General features: G+C 54.7%; 1 protein-coding gene across 1 annotated transcript in view; it reads left to right on the plus strand.

Annotated features, from left to right (window-relative positions):
* Nucleotides 1-15,518, plus strand: part of RNF213 (ring finger protein 213) — a 46,501-nt gene that overhangs the window by 14,851 nt on the left and 16,132 nt on the right. Inside the window, exons 20-36 of the mRNA XM_082067425.1 lie at nucleotides 261-874; nucleotides 1,161-1,326; nucleotides 1,862-2,079; nucleotides 2,631-2,771; nucleotides 2,967-3,128; nucleotides 3,559-4,699; nucleotides 5,778-5,971; nucleotides 6,352-6,504; nucleotides 7,155-10,748; nucleotides 11,576-11,712; nucleotides 11,937-12,032; nucleotides 12,179-12,297; nucleotides 12,792-12,914; nucleotides 13,231-13,307; nucleotides 14,096-14,243; nucleotides 14,639-14,774; nucleotides 15,157-15,345. Of these exons, the coding sequence (XP_081923551.1) occupies nucleotides 261-874; nucleotides 1,161-1,326; nucleotides 1,862-2,079; nucleotides 2,631-2,771; nucleotides 2,967-3,128; nucleotides 3,559-4,699; nucleotides 5,778-5,971; nucleotides 6,352-6,504; nucleotides 7,155-10,748; nucleotides 11,576-11,712; nucleotides 11,937-12,032; nucleotides 12,179-12,297; nucleotides 12,792-12,914; nucleotides 13,231-13,307; nucleotides 14,096-14,243; nucleotides 14,639-14,774; nucleotides 15,157-15,345 (7,408 nt within the window). The remainder of the gene's footprint in view (nucleotides 1-260; nucleotides 875-1,160; nucleotides 1,327-1,861; nucleotides 2,080-2,630; nucleotides 2,772-2,966; nucleotides 3,129-3,558; nucleotides 4,700-5,777; nucleotides 5,972-6,351; nucleotides 6,505-7,154; nucleotides 10,749-11,575; nucleotides 11,713-11,936; nucleotides 12,033-12,178; nucleotides 12,298-12,791; nucleotides 12,915-13,230; nucleotides 13,308-14,095; nucleotides 14,244-14,638; nucleotides 14,775-15,156; nucleotides 15,346-15,518) is intronic.

Consider the following 15,518-nt stretch of genomic DNA (forward strand, 5'->3'; position numbering starts at 1 on the left):
GAAACTGGCCACTGCAGAAAGCCTTGTTTGCTTTGAAAATGGCCAGGCTTTGTAAACGGGTTTTATTCTAAACCACAGCAAGGCTGAGGAGGGGTGGGGGGAGTAAACCTGGAGCGTTTAAAGGATCAAATGAGTGCTTCTGCACCATAGATATTTGTAGGTTCCTCGTGCCCAGCAGCACTCTGCAGCTTGGTGGATTAGATGAAGTGGACACAGGCGAGACACCTGACCCATCTCTGACCCATCTCTCTGTTTTAAAGTGGATGTAGGTGAAGTGGAATCTCAGCACTCACAAGATCTTGGTTCAAAAAGACTAAATGCAGTTGTGGACGTGGAGAGGAGACCCCCACGTACCTACTACAGCTTGAGCCCCGCGCTGAAAGAATGTGCCCAGAAAATGCACGGTCTGAAGGACAGCCTGGTGTTCCTGCGCTTCTGGGAGGAAGCGGCACAGAGGGCAGGAGAGGAGCGTGGGGGCTCGGAAGAGGAGTTTGGGAGCCTGGGAGAGGAGGCAGAGGATGATGATGTTTCCGTATTGGACCTCGATAACGTTTTCAGCCGTCTAATCTCCCCTTGCTTTGTGAGCTATGAACTGCTGTATGACGAGCTCAGATCTGGAAGTCTCACACTTTCTGCAGTTGATCGAATTTTTCAGGAATTCACAAATCATCCTGAAGATATCAAAACTGAGCTAAATATCATGTGTAAGCTTAGGCCTGAAGAAGACAGAGACTGGGTTGATCAGCGTGTTCAGCAGATCCAGCAGTACCATGAAATGCATTTAACTTTTGATGCTGCGAAGATCATTGCCAGTGTCAAAGAGAGTTTAAACCTCTCTGGAGACTTCAGTGTCCTGGAACACTTGTTGGACATAGTGAGTATCCATTGAGCTCTGTACTGTCGGGGCGCTGGCTGGAAGGCTTGGGTAAATCCGAACACTCACACATCTCTCCCAGTCTGCCAAGAGCCATGCCCTGTCCCAAAATGCCTATTTGGGATAAAAATGAAGTGTTCAAAGTGCTTTTGTGTAATCTTTCTTAAAAGAGAGAAGTGGTACCTTCTGCTTGGGGTGTGGCTTTGCAGAGGACTCTCCTTGCTGGACAACAGGTTGTATTTCGCATTTCCAGACCGAATGTTTGTTTGCACCTCTTGCTTTGTAGACAGCAAAGCTTGAATCGTACAAGATGCAGAAGCTGGACTCCATCAGCCCCGAGCTGGTGCGCGCCAAGAGGCTGCTGGAGGGGATCACGGTGCCGCGCCGGGGCTGCCTCCGGGAGCTGGCGCAGCAGAGGGACTTCGTCAGCTGGGTCAGGGAGGCGCTGCAAGGTGCGTGCTGCTCCGCACGCCCGCTCTGTGCGGACAGAAGGGATGGCTGTAAACCCTGTCCCTGACCGGCAGAAGGGGTGCTGTGTCCCTGCCCCACCTGCTCTCCGCTTCATGCATTCACAGCTCCTGCTGTTCGTAGTTACAAGCACCTCGTGAGGGTTTCAGTGCTGTGAAATAGCCCATTTAAACATAGACTAGTTTGGGTTGAAGGGACCTTCAAAGCTCATCTTGTCCAGCCCGGTTATGTCAGAGAACAGAGGCAGCAGTGGTGGGATTAGCTGTGTGTCTGCCAGCGCGGTTGTCTCACGCACCCTTTGTACAGCTTCTGTCCTGGCAATGCGGAGAAAAGCCGTGGCCAAGGATGTCACCGGTGCGGATGAATCGCCCGGTAAAGCTGCTGGCGGGATGGGCGGAGGGATGTTGCACAGATGCTGTTCGAAGGCATTCTTTCTGCATTTGCTGTAAAAGGTGGTGATGTGGAATTGCGTTGAAGCCGCATCACGTGTTGTTCATTCGCGTGCTTATCTCATTTAAGATATGAATGAGCTGAAGGTATTTGTGGACTTGGCGTCCATCTCTGCGGGGGAGAACGACATGGACGTGGACCGTGTGGCCTGTTTCCATGACACTGTGCACGGCTACTCGTCCCTGCTCTACGAGCTCAGGCGGGAGTCGGGGTTCGAGGACTTCATGCGCTGCCTGAAGAAGCTGTGGCGAGTCCTGGACAGCGACGAGAACCTGCCCAAGAAACTGGTGAGCTCCGCGGGAGCGGGTCCTCTGCCGCCTCTTGTGTTGCTGCTCTGCAGGAGTGGCTGGAAGATTGAGTGCAAGGGGCAGGTTGCACTGGTGTGGGGACATCACCGCAGCTCTTGTTATTGCAAGAAAAACTCTTGTTTCTGTGGCACAAAAGTTCACTGCGGCAGCGGTGGCTGGTACAGCACGGGTTGCTGCAGAGCACTGCTGGCGCTTGAGGGTGTGATGTGGTGTAGCTTTGCCCTTGCAAGAGTTTGGAGGATGATGCAGGAGAGGGAAGGCAGGTGGCTGGGAACTCCATTTACTCTTTGCAGCAGGGCATGTTTCTATAGCGAGAGGCGCTGAAGCACGTGGGCTCTGCTCGGCCTCCCGTGGTGTTGGTAGAGAGCAGCTGTGCAGAAGGATCAGCCCGCGGCCAGCACTCGTTCCTTCTTCCTTCCCCATCTGAAACTCGTGCCAGCCCAAGCTGGGTGTCCCGAGCACGGGTGTAATCCTGGAAAGAAGCGCCCGGTCAGAGTGACGCCGCAGCGCCGTGTCTTCTGTTCCCATAGCGCGCGTCGGCTCAGCAGCTGGCGTGGCTGCGGACGGTGAAGGAGAGCCACGGCTCGGTGGAGCTGTCCTCGCTCTCGCTGGCGGCTGCCATCAACAGCAGAGGAGTCTACGTTCTCAGAGCCCCGGCCGATGGCGGGAAGGTGAGGCTTTCCTCCCGCAGACGGCACTGCTGGCGTGTCGGTGACCGTCGGGAACGTGCTGGAGCTGTTCTCCCGCTCTGCACAATTCCTTTCTGGGAGGTGCTGCCTCCTAAGTGCTCCCCTTCCCGGGCGCAGCGCCGCCCGAGGAGCTGGAGCCCCGGTGCACATCAGCAATAATGACTTGTTTTCTGGCAGGTTTCCTTGGACACTGTCCTGCGCTTCACCCTCCCGGGGAGCTCCGGGGATAACGAGGCGTCATGGAAATACTCTCTCGCAGAGCTCCGTGAACTGCAGAACAAACTGATGCTCATGTCAGCAAAGGGAGAGCAAGGCTTGGAGGTGGAGAAGTTCTCCGAGGTCAGATTTCAAACCCAGCGGGTTACTGATGCTGAGGCTGGGGGTGGATTTTGCCTTGAATATCAGCTGTTAAGCCTGTGGTTCACAGCTGGGTTGCTGGGGGTGAACGGTAGCGGGTCGGCACGTGTTCCTGGCTCTGTGCTCCCCACCGAGGTGGAACCGAGCTGGACACTGGGCAGCGGGTGGGACCCTCAGCCTCTGGCCGCACTGGGGGGCTGCTCTGCGTTTGTAGGGAGGGGGGATTCCTCGCTGCCTTCCTGGGGATGCTGCTGTTAAAAAGCCACCGTCTTTTGTTGCAGCGCAAGGCCTGACACACCTGGCTGGGGCCAAAGCCTTTGTTTTGATTGAAAGTCTTTCCTGTGGTTTCATGACCGGGACTTGTCTTGGTAGATCAGCTTAGGTTTTTTATCTCTCCTCTATCCCCACACAGATATTTTCCAATGTCCAAAGACTTGCACAAGCCTTTATAGACCTTTATTCAGCTGGGAACATGCTCTTCCGCTCCTGGCTCGCTCATGTGTACTGTTCACCCAAACGACAATCCTGTGTGCTCATAGACTTCTCTTTGGGACCGATCCCAGTGCTGGAAGGGCAGGGAGATGCGGCAGCTGTGCTCCCGGGCCTCTGCAAGACGATGGAGAGTTTCCTGGAGAGCTGGAAAAGCTTCATGTATGAAAAACGATTCCAGCATTTCTACCTGAACTACTACACGGCTGAGCAGCTGGTGTATCTGTGCACACAGCTGGGGCAGGGGACACCCAGCCAGGATGCCCTGATGATGCTTTCGTTCCTAAAACACAACTGCACTGAGCAGGACGTCCTCAGAGCCGCCGGGACCGCGGTGCCTCCCGGCTCCAGGAAGGCTGTTCCTGACTTTGAAGTGATGCTGGACGGCGAGAAGGACCTGAGCGTGTGGCTGCAGTGCATCTGGGAGTGCTACATGAGCAACATGGGCTCCTTCCTCCCCGGCTGCCTGGACGTGGACACGCTGGGCGGGTGGCTGGAGAGCCTGGCCGGCGCGGACAGCGAGCGCGTCACACGGAACTTTCCCCGGGACCTCCTGTGCGTGGGGCAGCCCAACCTCATCACGTGCCCTCGCTCCGAGGTGCTCACGGCGGCTCTGGCTATTTACATGAACAGCCCCCAGCAGCCCCTGCCCACTTTCGATGAAGTTCTGCTGTGCACCCCGCAGACCAGTGCTGAGCAGGTGGGGCTCTTCCTCAGGAGGTGCCTCATTCCCTGCGGGGCAGGAGGGAGGATTTACAGCATGCTGTACGCAGACGAGCTGAGCTACGACGTCAGCTGCCGAGCGGAGGAGCTGTTCCAGCACCTGCAGCGCTACAACAGCGCCTACCGCCTCGTCATTCTGTGTAACTGCGAGAGGGAGCACAGCTACATCCCGTCCGTCTTCAGCCAGTACAAAGTGCACATGATCCCGCAGAGGCCGCTGGCCGAAATCCAGCGGTACCTCCAGCACCACTACAGAGTCGCTCGGCCTTCGAGTTCCGCTGCCTCTGTGTTCAAGGACAACATGAGTGTTGGGATCGTGTCCTCCAAAAGAGCCGGTGTGGGTAAGATGTCACCCGCGACGTGGGGTCTGCTGAGTGTTAAAAACCAGAGCGGGGTTCACCTTGTTGGGTTTTCTGCCCAAGTCATAAGCATCTGGGCAAAAAGAGTGATCTGGGTGATAGTGGCTGAGGTGAGGCGAAAGCTGGGAGGACATTCTGTCCCGAGAGAGGCATCTCTAGAGATGGTTCATCTTGTTAAGCTGACACTCGTCTCCTCCTACTGACTTACAGAAGGAATGCAAACCAGACAGCTAATGCTGGGTAAGATGAATCTGACCTCCTGAGGGTAAAATACGCCTGCAGGAAAATACATGTGAGGTGGCCAAGGGTTGTAAGGTCTGCCTGCTCTTCTTGCATAGGAAATGGTTGTTGGCTCTCTCTTAATGCAAGAAACTGGAGGGTATTAAGTGAAACTGCTTGGCAGGCTGAAAAGCAAACAGAAGAAGGTGGTTATTCAAACAGTGCTTCATTAAATTGTGGAACCCAGAGCTTTACACAGGCTTAAAAAGTGATTAGATACAGTCATGAGAGAAACATCCATCAGGGCTATAAAGCACAAAGGTGTTACCTCTGGCACTGGGGCTCCTGAGCTGCAAATCACGGAGAAACTCCTGGGGAAGGGCTGCTGTGTGTCAGCTGTGTGCCCAGCCCGCTCCGAGCTGCTGTCCCATCGTCTCCTGTGTGAACTTCCACTGGCAAAATGAATTTCTGCAGGAGAAGATGGGAAACTTGAGGGTGCTTTTGTCTCTCACAACAGCTGGGTTTTTTGCCCTCCATGGTCTGGCTTTAGAGACAGCCACATAATCAAATAGATCCAAGTCCTAATGGAGCGAAGGCTTTGGGCGGCCGCCTGAGCAGCCAGCACAGCCGCGGCTCCGGTTCCAGGCAGCGGCTCCGGTTCCAGGTGGCAGCTCCGGTTCCAGGCGGTGGCTCCAAGCAGCACCCCCATTGTCCTGCTGGGCGTCTCTTAGAACATTTGGAGGTCTTGGAGGAGTAGGGTGCTTAGCATTTGATTTTCTTCATTCAATTGTGACCTTAATGTGATGTGTTTTATATTGATGGCTTTTTTTTATGATACCAGGGAAATCTCTGTATGTGAAGAGGCTACATGAAAAGCTGCAAGCAGAGCAGCCTGACTGTACGGAACTTCTGAAAACCATCAGACTCATTGAACCAGAAATAGATGAAGATGAAGTGCTAAAATCTCTTCTGCCTTTTCTGAAGAGAGAGCACCAGACAAAGCCCATGATATTCCATTTTGATATCACCTCTTCAGTAAGTACATCCTCCAGTGGGTGCCTTGTCCTAAAGTTCTGTGTGGATCCTTGCACAAATTATTTCTTTAAAGCTTTTTTTTCTTAGCAAGCCATTTCCCTGGGACATGTTTTCTAGTTACTGTGTAAGTAACATGAAGAACTCTTTACTATCAAGGTGCTTGAGCTCTGGAACAGGTTGCCCAGAGAAGCTGGAGTCTCCAGCCTTGCAGCCATGACAAACCTGCCTGGCCGTGGCCTTGGGCAGCCTGGTCTAGCTGAGCTGAGCCCGCCTTGAGCGGGGCTTGGACGAGATCTCTGGAGATCCCGGCCGCCCCCAGCTCTTCCAGCGCTCTGGGGAGCCATGACGAGTAAATGCACTTGCCTCTTCTCTTGTGGCAGGTACAAAGCGGAATTCCAGAGTTTCTGTTCAAGCTGTTGGTTTTGCAGTATCTGACAGATAATAACGGAAAGATGTGGCTGCGACAGAAGTGCCATTTGTATATCATTGAAATCCTTGAGGTATCACCAGTGCCAAAGAAAACAGCAAGACATGTACGTACACAACAGTTCTTTGAACTCGTGTTTGTATGTAAGCGCAGATGGGTCTCGAGGCTGTAACTACACACAGGGCAGGGGGTCCCGCCCGTCGTAGCGTGCGCTGGGCAGCCCTTACAAAGCCGTGTCGCTGGTGTCGGACCGAGTGACATGAGAACCAGACGGTAAGTGATACCTGCTGTGATTTCTTGTGTTGGTGGTTTCTGAAGGCCTGTTAGTCCAAACCTCACTGGCCCCACTGTAACGTTTATAGGAAACAACAATGCAAAATCTAATTTTCCTTGTGTTGCTTTGCATGTGTGAAAGTACTAGAATATTTCTATACAGCTATAAGAACAGAGTGTAGAAGTGACAGGGATAGGTGACAGTTTCTTGGGCTCAGTTTTCTTTGAGGTAGCGCTGAGAAGAGGCTGGGGTGACAACAGACAGGACGGAGACTCTAGTGGGAAATGGGATGAGTTGTTTTGATTCACTTCAGGTGGAAGAAGTGCTGCATGGGGGAACAAGTGTCACGGTTGTATAGGTTATCCGCTGTTACTTAGTTGGGTCTGTGACTTTAGGCAAGAATACTGCTAAGAACGGATTAAATAAACTAGAGATTAGGGCTACACCTTTGTGATGACAAACTTTCTTTTCATCTATTCCAGATGTCAGCAAGCCAGAAGTTTAATTTCTTTGATGTGTTCCCGAAAGTAACGTGCAAGTCTCCCAAGGAAGTGCTAGAAATGGAGACGCTTGGGCGCCGGGCTGGGGACGGTCCGGACCCGGGGATGGACGGGGAGGAGTTCTGCAGCGAGGCTTTCCAGAGGCCCTTCCAGTACCTGAGGAGGTTCGACCAGGGCTGCGACCTGGACACGTTCTGTTACGAGGAGTGCGCGGTGGAAGGGAGCCCGGCCGAGTGTCTGCAGCAGCTCCTGCTGCACTGCGGGGTCGCCGACCCCTCCTGGGCAGAGCTCCGGAACTTCACCTGGTTTCTCAATGTCCAGCTGAGAGACTGTGAAGCTTCGGTCTTCTGCAACCCCGACTTCATCCAGGACACTTTGAAAGGTTTCAAGAACTTTGTTGTCACCTTCATGATTTTAATGGCGAGGGATTTTGCAACACCTTCCCTCAACATTTCCGATCAAAGTTCGGGAAGGCAGTCGTCCAACCTGGAAGACGTTGCAGAAGAAGATCTCCTTCCTTTCCGCGTTCGGAAAAAGTGGGAGTCTGAGCCTCACCCTTATTTGTTTTTCAATGACGATCGCGTGTCCATGACGTTCATTGGTTTTCACCTTCAGCCTAATAGCAGTGGTGGTGTCGATGCTGTTCATCCTTTAAATCACAAAATTATCAAGGGAAATGTCATGACATCGCAGTTGTACCAAGGCTTGTTACTCCAGAGAGTTCCCTTCAATGTTCAGTTTGATGAGCTGCCTCGTCACGAGAAGCTAGAAAAGCTTTGCATGGTTTTGGGAATCCCTTGGGTCATAGACCCTGACGAGACGTACGAGCTCACAACAGACAACATGCTCAAGATCTTGGCTATTGAGATGCGGTTCAGGTGCAACATCCCGGTTGTCATCATGGGAGAAACAGGCTGTGGGAAAACCAGGCTTATAAAGTTCCTGTGCAAGTTACGCAGCAGCTGCGCAGAGGTGGAGAACATGAAGCTTGTGAAAGTCCACGGGGGTACGACCGCGGAGATGATCTATGCCAGGATCAAAGAAGCAGAAGCCCTTGCCAGAGCCAATAAGGAGCAGCACGGGTTGGACACTGTCCTCTTTTTCGATGAAGCCAACACAACAGAGGCTGTGAGCAGCATCAAGGAGGTTCTGTGTGACCACACGGCCCAGGGGCAGCCGTTGGCCTCTGGCTCTGGCCTGCAGATCATAGCAGCCTGCAACCCGTATCGGAAGCACACGCCAAAGATGATTCAGCGCTTGGAGTCAGCTGGGTTGGGCTACCGCGTCAAAGCCGACGAGACGAAGGAGAAGCTTGGCTCTATTCCACTGAGACAGCTCGTGTACCGGGTCCACGCGCTCCCACCCAGCATGATCCCGTTAGTGTGGGATTTTGGGCAGCTGAACAACTTAACCGAGAAGATGTACATCCAGCAGATAGTGCAGAGGGCGACGGCGCAGGTCCCGATGCAGCGGGCTGAGGCCGAGGCCGTGACAGAGGTGCTTTTTGCTTCCCAGCGGTACATGCGGCAGCGGGACGACGAGTGCCGCTTCGTGAGCCTGCGGGACGTGGAGCGCTGCGTGGAGGTGCTCAAGTGGTTCCACAAGCACAGTGAACTGCTGCTGGCGGAGCTGGAGAAGTTCCTGGCCGAGAAGAGGGCTCCGAAGAGCCCTGCCGAGAGGAACGCCGTGTTCTGGGCCTTGGTGCTGGCCGTGGGCGTCTGCTACCACGCGTCCTTGGAGAAGAAGGAGGCGTATCGGAGCGTGATCAGCCGGGTCCTGCCAAAGCCTTATGATACCCAGAAAAAGATTTTGGAGGAAATCTCCCTGATGCAGGACTTGTTCCTGAGCGGTGTGCACCTCCGAGACACCATAGCGAGAAACCTGGCCCTGAAGGAAAATGTCTTCATGATGGTCATCTGCATTGAGTTGAAAATCCCTCTCTTTCTTGTTGGGAAGCCCGGGAGCTCCAAATCCCTTGCGAAAACCATTGTGGCTGATGCTATGCAGGGCCAGGCTGCTCCTTCGGACCTGTTCAAGGACCTGAAGCAGATCCATCTGGTGTCGTTCCAGTGCAGCCCTCTCTCCACGCCGGAGGGGATCATCGGCACGTTCAAGCACTGCTCTCGCTTCCAGGAGGGGAAGAACTTGGACGAGTATGTCTCGGTGGTGGTTCTGGATGAGATTGGGCTGGCAGAAGACTCTCCCAAAATGCCCTTGAAGACTTTGCACCCGCTGTTGGAAGACGGCTGCATAGATGACGTCCCTGTTCCTCACAAAAAGGTTGGCTTCATTGGGATTTCCAACTGGGCTTTGGACCCCGCTAAAATGAATCGCGGCATCTTTGTCTCCCGTGGTGACCCCAGCAAGGAAGAGCTCATTAAAAGCGCGGAGGGGATCTGCTGCTCGGCACGAGGGGCTTTGCAGAAGGTCGAGCAGTATTTTTGCCACTTTGCAGATGCATACGAAAATATTTGCAAAGCCCAGGACAGGGAGTTCTTTGGTTTGCGGGACTACTACAGCCTCATAAAGATGTTTTTTGCCTTAGCTAAGAGTTCCAAAAGTGATCCGACACCTCAAGAAATAGCTGAGGTCGTTCTTCGTAACTTTGGCGGCAAAGATGATGTCAATGCCTTGGAAATATTCACCTCCCAGTTACCAGAGAAAGGAGCAATACGTGCTTGTGACATCAGTAGAATTGAGCTGATACGCCAAAACATTAACAGCGATGGCCAGGATGGCGATTGCAGGTACCTGCTTGTTTTGACTGAGAACTACGCCGCGCTGCAGATCCTCCAGCAGGCTTTCTTCACGGCCCGGCAGCAGCCTGAAATTATCTTTGGCTCCAGTTTCCCTAAGGACCAAGAGTATACCCAGATATGCAGGAACATCAACAGAGTGAAGGTCTGCATGGAAACCGGCCAAATGGTTGTGCTCCTCAACTTGCAGAACCTTTATGAAAGCCTCTATGATGCCCTCAATCAATACTACGTGTACCTTGCTGGCCAGAAGTATGTGGATTTGGGGCTGGGCACCCACCGGGTGAAGTGCCGCGTGCACCCGAAGTTCCGTTTGATAGTCATCGAGGAGAAAGACGTGGTCTATAAGCACTTTCCCATCCCGCTGATCAACAGGCTGGAAAAGCACTACCTGGACATCAGCACTGTGCTGGACAAGAGCCAAAGAGAAACCGTCAAGGAGCTGCAGAAGTGGGTGCAGGAGTTCACTGCAGCCAATACAGAAGAGCACTTCATCAGCCAGCAGCAGTACAGCCCTTCGGACGTCTTTGTGGGCTACCACCCCAACGCCTGCGCCTCGGTGGTCCTGCAGACCACGGAGAGGCTGAGAGGCGCGTGTCCCGCGGCGGAGCTGGCGTCCCGCGTGAGGAGCGGCGCGCGGCTGGCCCTGCTGGACTGCGCCACCCCCGACGCCGTCGTCCGCCACTGCCACTCGGTGGGCTCCTTCACGGCCGACGCTCTGGCCAGGGTTTACTTCAAGCAGCAGCAGCACACGTCGTTCGCCGACTTCCTCCGAGCTCAGGTCCACGCTGCCTCTGGGAACCAAACGGTCTTTACAGAGGTGAGTATCCTGCAGCGTCCTCTCCAGCCCTCCCAACCCGCACCGAGGGTTTTGGTTTCTGCCACTGGGGCTGTGTTATCGCTGCACCCGGAGAACCTGGCGGCCACCTTGCGCTTGCCCACGTGTGCGGAGGCAGGTGTTTGAGCAGCGGTGCTGTTGCATCATGGAGAATCGAATACCTCACTACACGTGAAGCGGTATTTGATGCTTCATGGCAATGGGTTTTAAGTGAGTTTGGGGAGCTGGTGCATGTCTTCACTTGAACAGTAGTTCTACCTCCATGGGCACAGCCAGCAAAACAGGCTCCTGGCTGCAGAAAAGGTTGTCAGGAGCCTTGGAACCCTCATTTCTTTGTGTCTGCCTCTGGTCTTAAAGATACTAAAGATTTTAACCCAGCTAAGCCACAGACAACCAGAGATCTCGTGGGCCTTTAATGCAATAGCTCTGTTTTACTTCTGCCTGCTACCAAAACTGAAGAACTTCAGCTGAGATGGGCTGGAGAATTTCCCCCTCTCCTGCCTGGGATCAATGCGGGGGGACAGCGGGGGGTCCACGGGACACGGGGGGCTCACCAGGGGCAGGGGGGTTCTCAAGGCCTTGCTGCACTGCCCCATCTGTGGCAGCACCAAGAGTCGTTGTGTCCAGCTACCCAGCAGTGGCCCGGGTTGGTCTAACAGCCCGTGTTGAACCTTTTCCTACTAGTAGGGCAAAACTGTGGATTTTTTGGGGTGCTCCGCAGCAAGTTAGCGGTAACGGGGAGGACAGACCAGTGTCTGCCTTTTTGCGGCATTCCCGGGCACAGCACGATCTCCATGTCGCGCTGCCAGGTCACCACCTTCTCGCGGCTCCTGACCAGCGCGGACGCCGCTTGCCTGGAGAGGGAGGTGCAGGGCAGAGCGCAGAGGCCGCAGATCCTGTTCCTGCAGCGCTTCGACACCGAGCTCTCCTTCCTGAAGCACGTCCGGTGAGTCGGGGCTGCGCCGTCCGCTCCGCGCGGGCTGTCGGCCGGGGGGCCGCGTGGGCAGGACAGCGCGAGGAACGTGACGTATGTATTTTTCTGTACCCCAGCTGCAAGTCACACGAGTGTTTCCCACCCTCTTCACCAATCTTCCTTTATTTTCCCACAACAGTCTCTAATGTTTTGGTTTTTATGTAGTGACTTCTTTGAAATGTCCTTTCCCTCTTTAGAGACTTCCTTGGTGCCACCTCAGGAAATAAAGTCCTTATAATCCAGACAGACTTTGAAGATGGCTCCCAAAACGCGCAGCTCGTGGCCTCAGCCAGGTGAGTGAAGCGTGAAGTGGCTCCAGCTGCATGTTCCGCTCGGCTGCCCCGTCTGTGCATGGGGAGAAGCTGCTCTCACCCAGGAAAGACTTGCGGCTTCCACTTCTATCTCTGTTTGATCTGTCAATGGCATTTCCTCTTTGTAGATACACGGTTGTTAATGAGCTCAACAAGGTGGACCTGGGAGAAGTCTCTGTCTTTGTTTACTTCATTATGAAGCTTTCCCGGGTGGAAGGAGGAACGTCCTACGTGGGATTCCATGGAGGTGGGTCTGGCCTCCTCGCTCCCTAAGTGGCTTCAGGCAAACAGAGCAATGTTTCTCTTGTTCACCTTCCTTTTTAATAACTAAAACCTGGAATCGGTGTGTCCTGTGGGTTGTCAGAGCAGCTTCCCCACCCATGGGCATTGCCCTGGGGGTCAGGACCTCTGAGTCGCGGTCTCCTCTGTGAGAGCCCACGGACACCTGAGCGTGCTGCTCAGCCTGTGAGCAGCAGGCGGACCCCATGGGTGCTCTGGCGTGTTGTCCTCCAGCAGACACCCGGCGCGTGTCCTGCTGTGCGCTGGGCTCCGAGCCCCACGCCCGTTGGTCAGGGCAGCGTGTGTTGGCGTGTTCAACAGGAGCTGCTGCTTTCCCTTTCCACATCAAGAATGACAGAACGTGAACTGCTGCCCCAGAGCTGCTGGGGGAGAACTCTTGGGAAGCTGTTCCAGAAGAGCATGCTGCAGGCATGGCAGGAAATTTTGTTCCTCTGCCCTTAGGCCTGTGGCAGTCAGTGCATATAGACGATCTCCGCAGATCCAAAGACATGGTGTCGGACATGACAGCGCTGCAGAACCTCACCATCAGCCAGATGTTCTGTGAGCACTCAGCTAAAACCAAAGGTGAGCTGTGTGCTGGTGTGGGGACGGGAAGAGGGGGATGCACCCCCAGACCTGGTGCTAGTGGAGCTTTTGCCTGGTACAACGTATCTATTGACTCTCCTTGCTCAGCATCTGTTTTTCGTAGGGGGGTCACAACATGACTGCCCTGGCAGCTGCAGCTGTTTATTGAGCTGCAGCGCAGCTTCTCATGCAGGTGATAATGGATCCCTGACAGATGTTCTGCTGCTCTGGGATGCTGTTGCTAAATGAACCCTTATCTGACTGATGCAGAAGGGTATTGCTTCTTTCTATCAACAATTCTACACTTCGGTTGCAGCTCTGCCTGTGAGTGGTGAAGAACGGGAGGAAAACAAGGAGGTTCAAACACGGGAGCCCCAAGCAGAGCACTGTGAGGTCAGTTCGGGACACGTTTGTTGGCTTCTCAGCTGTCAGTACAGCTCTCTGCCCTTTGTCACCCATCGGTGCCCTTTGCATCCTCATTCACTTGAAATCCCTCAGGAACTGTATTTGCATCACGAACCTTAATGATCACACACAAATTTCTCCCCCTGCTGCCCAGTCAAAATTGCCATCACTGAAGAAGTAAACCGTTCTAAGGACCCTCCGATTCCCTCGTCACTTCATACTCCTAATTTGTAAAAATCGGTTTTAAAAGCTCTGTTGTCTTTCTGCACCCCGAGGCTGAGGTGTCTGTGTGGCGCCGGCGCTCCGGCTGTGAGCGCCCGGTGCGCTGGAGCCGTGCCGAGCAGCGCCCGGTGCGCTGGAGCCGTGCCGAGCAGCGCCCGGTGCGCTGGAGCCGTGCTGAGCAGCTCCCTTGCCCTGCGTGGCTCGGGGCAACCGCGTGTGGCTTCTGCCCTTCGCGCCTCAGCATCTCCAGGGAGGGGCACGTTCCATGGTCATAGTCACCATTTCCGCTTCCCGAGCTGCCAGGTGTTCCCTCGCAGGAGCCTGGGTACGGACGCTGTGTTACGTGCCGATTTGAAAGGGTCACAGCAGGTGCATCGTGTGCTTGAGAGCAAAAGAACTTGGATTTGCAGCCTGAGATGAGGAAAACTGGGAGCTGGGGTGCAGGGGCACAGGCCCTTTCTAGAGAGCACTACAATCGTTTTGAGAGGGATGTGTTGGGGGAAAAGGGTAAAACTGAAGAGGAATGAACTGTTTTTCATGCTGTTCCTGGGAAGGGTGAAATCCTGGACACCACTGTTCTCCTGAGGACCTGTGTACAAAGCGCTGTGGGGGTGCTGCGGGACCAAAATGAAGATCTTAGTCGAAGCACAAGGCGAATTAAGATTCTCCTTGGCCTCCTGTCCAAAGAGAATGACCTGAAAGGTACGTGCTCCCTGCTGCAGCAGGTGCTGCCCTGGGCACCCGGGGGACCAGGAACACGTGGACCTTCACTCAGCGGTGCCCCAGAGCTCAGAGCTCCGTGCTGTGGTGTTCACAAGGGGATCCCCCGGGTGGTTTCCCCAGAGCGTGTGTCTGTGCCTGGGCTGTGGCTCCTTTGGCTGCCGGGCTTGTCCTGGAGCTCAGGCTGGGCCTTTGCTCCGGCTGTTCTAGCTCTGGTGGCTCTGGTGGTGGTGGTGTTGGTTTTGGGTTGGTTGGTTGGTTTGTTTGTTTCCCCAATTGGCTGATTATTGAAACAATTGTAAAATGTTGTTATTGGTGTGATACTTGGATTTGGATCCAACGCCAACAGAAAAAGCAAGTTCATTGTTGTTTTGTAGCCTCTTTCCTGAAGATAACAAAGGCTCGTCTCTCTAACCTCTTGAAGAAGCAAGAAGAAAATTCCCTTCACCCGAAAAACTGGGTGCTTCGGGAGGCTTCCAACCTCAGTGCTCTGCAGGAGGCCGGTACCTTCAGGTGAGCACAGCAGCCGCATCCTGTCACCCGCAGGCTCCCCGCGCAAACGGCAACTGTGCAGAGATGGCGGTTCTGCACAACCGGATCTGCCGTGCCAGGCTGGGCTGTGCTGGGTCCCTCCGGTGGCACTTCTGTCTGTCCTGGCTCCTGAGGGTGGGCTGTGCAGGGCAGGAACGCACACGTGCTTTGGGTGGAACAGCGGGATTACAGGCGAGCCACCGGTCACAGGTGTAGCGGTTTCTGTTGTGGTGTTTAGCCCCTTAAAGGCAGGACTGGGGGACTTTCTCCCATGCAAATGTCAGCAAATTGCAGGGCCGCCACCTCCTGGTTTGATGTTGTTGCTCACTGCCCCTCTGGGTTTCTCGGTCTCTCTCTGTCCAAGGCACACCCTGTGGAAGCGAGTCCAGAACGTGATCACTCCATTCCTGGCTCTCCTGGTTGCTGTCATAGACAGAAACGGCAACCTGGAGCTGCTGGCCAGGCCGCCGGCCGAGTGGGTGACGGACCTGTGGATGTTCATCTTCAGTGACACGAAGCTCCTGCCTGTCCCTGCCGCTGCGGGAGCGAGCAGGTGGGCCCCGCAGAGAGCGGCGCCGGGACCGGGCCAGCGCTGCTCGCACATCCACACGGGGGGTGAACGCTGCGGGTCGCTCCCCGCGCTGTGCCCGAGGCCGCGGGGCTCTCGGTGTCTGCACGAGTCCGTCCTCCCGTCCCCGGCGCTGCCGGGCTTTGCTCTCTGCCTCC

This window comes from Streptopelia decaocto (assembly GCF_964273445.1).
Source record: "Streptopelia decaocto genome assembly, chromosome: 16".
In the NCBI taxonomy this organism is placed as follows: domain Eukaryota; kingdom Metazoa; phylum Chordata; class Aves; order Columbiformes; family Columbidae; genus Streptopelia; species Streptopelia decaocto.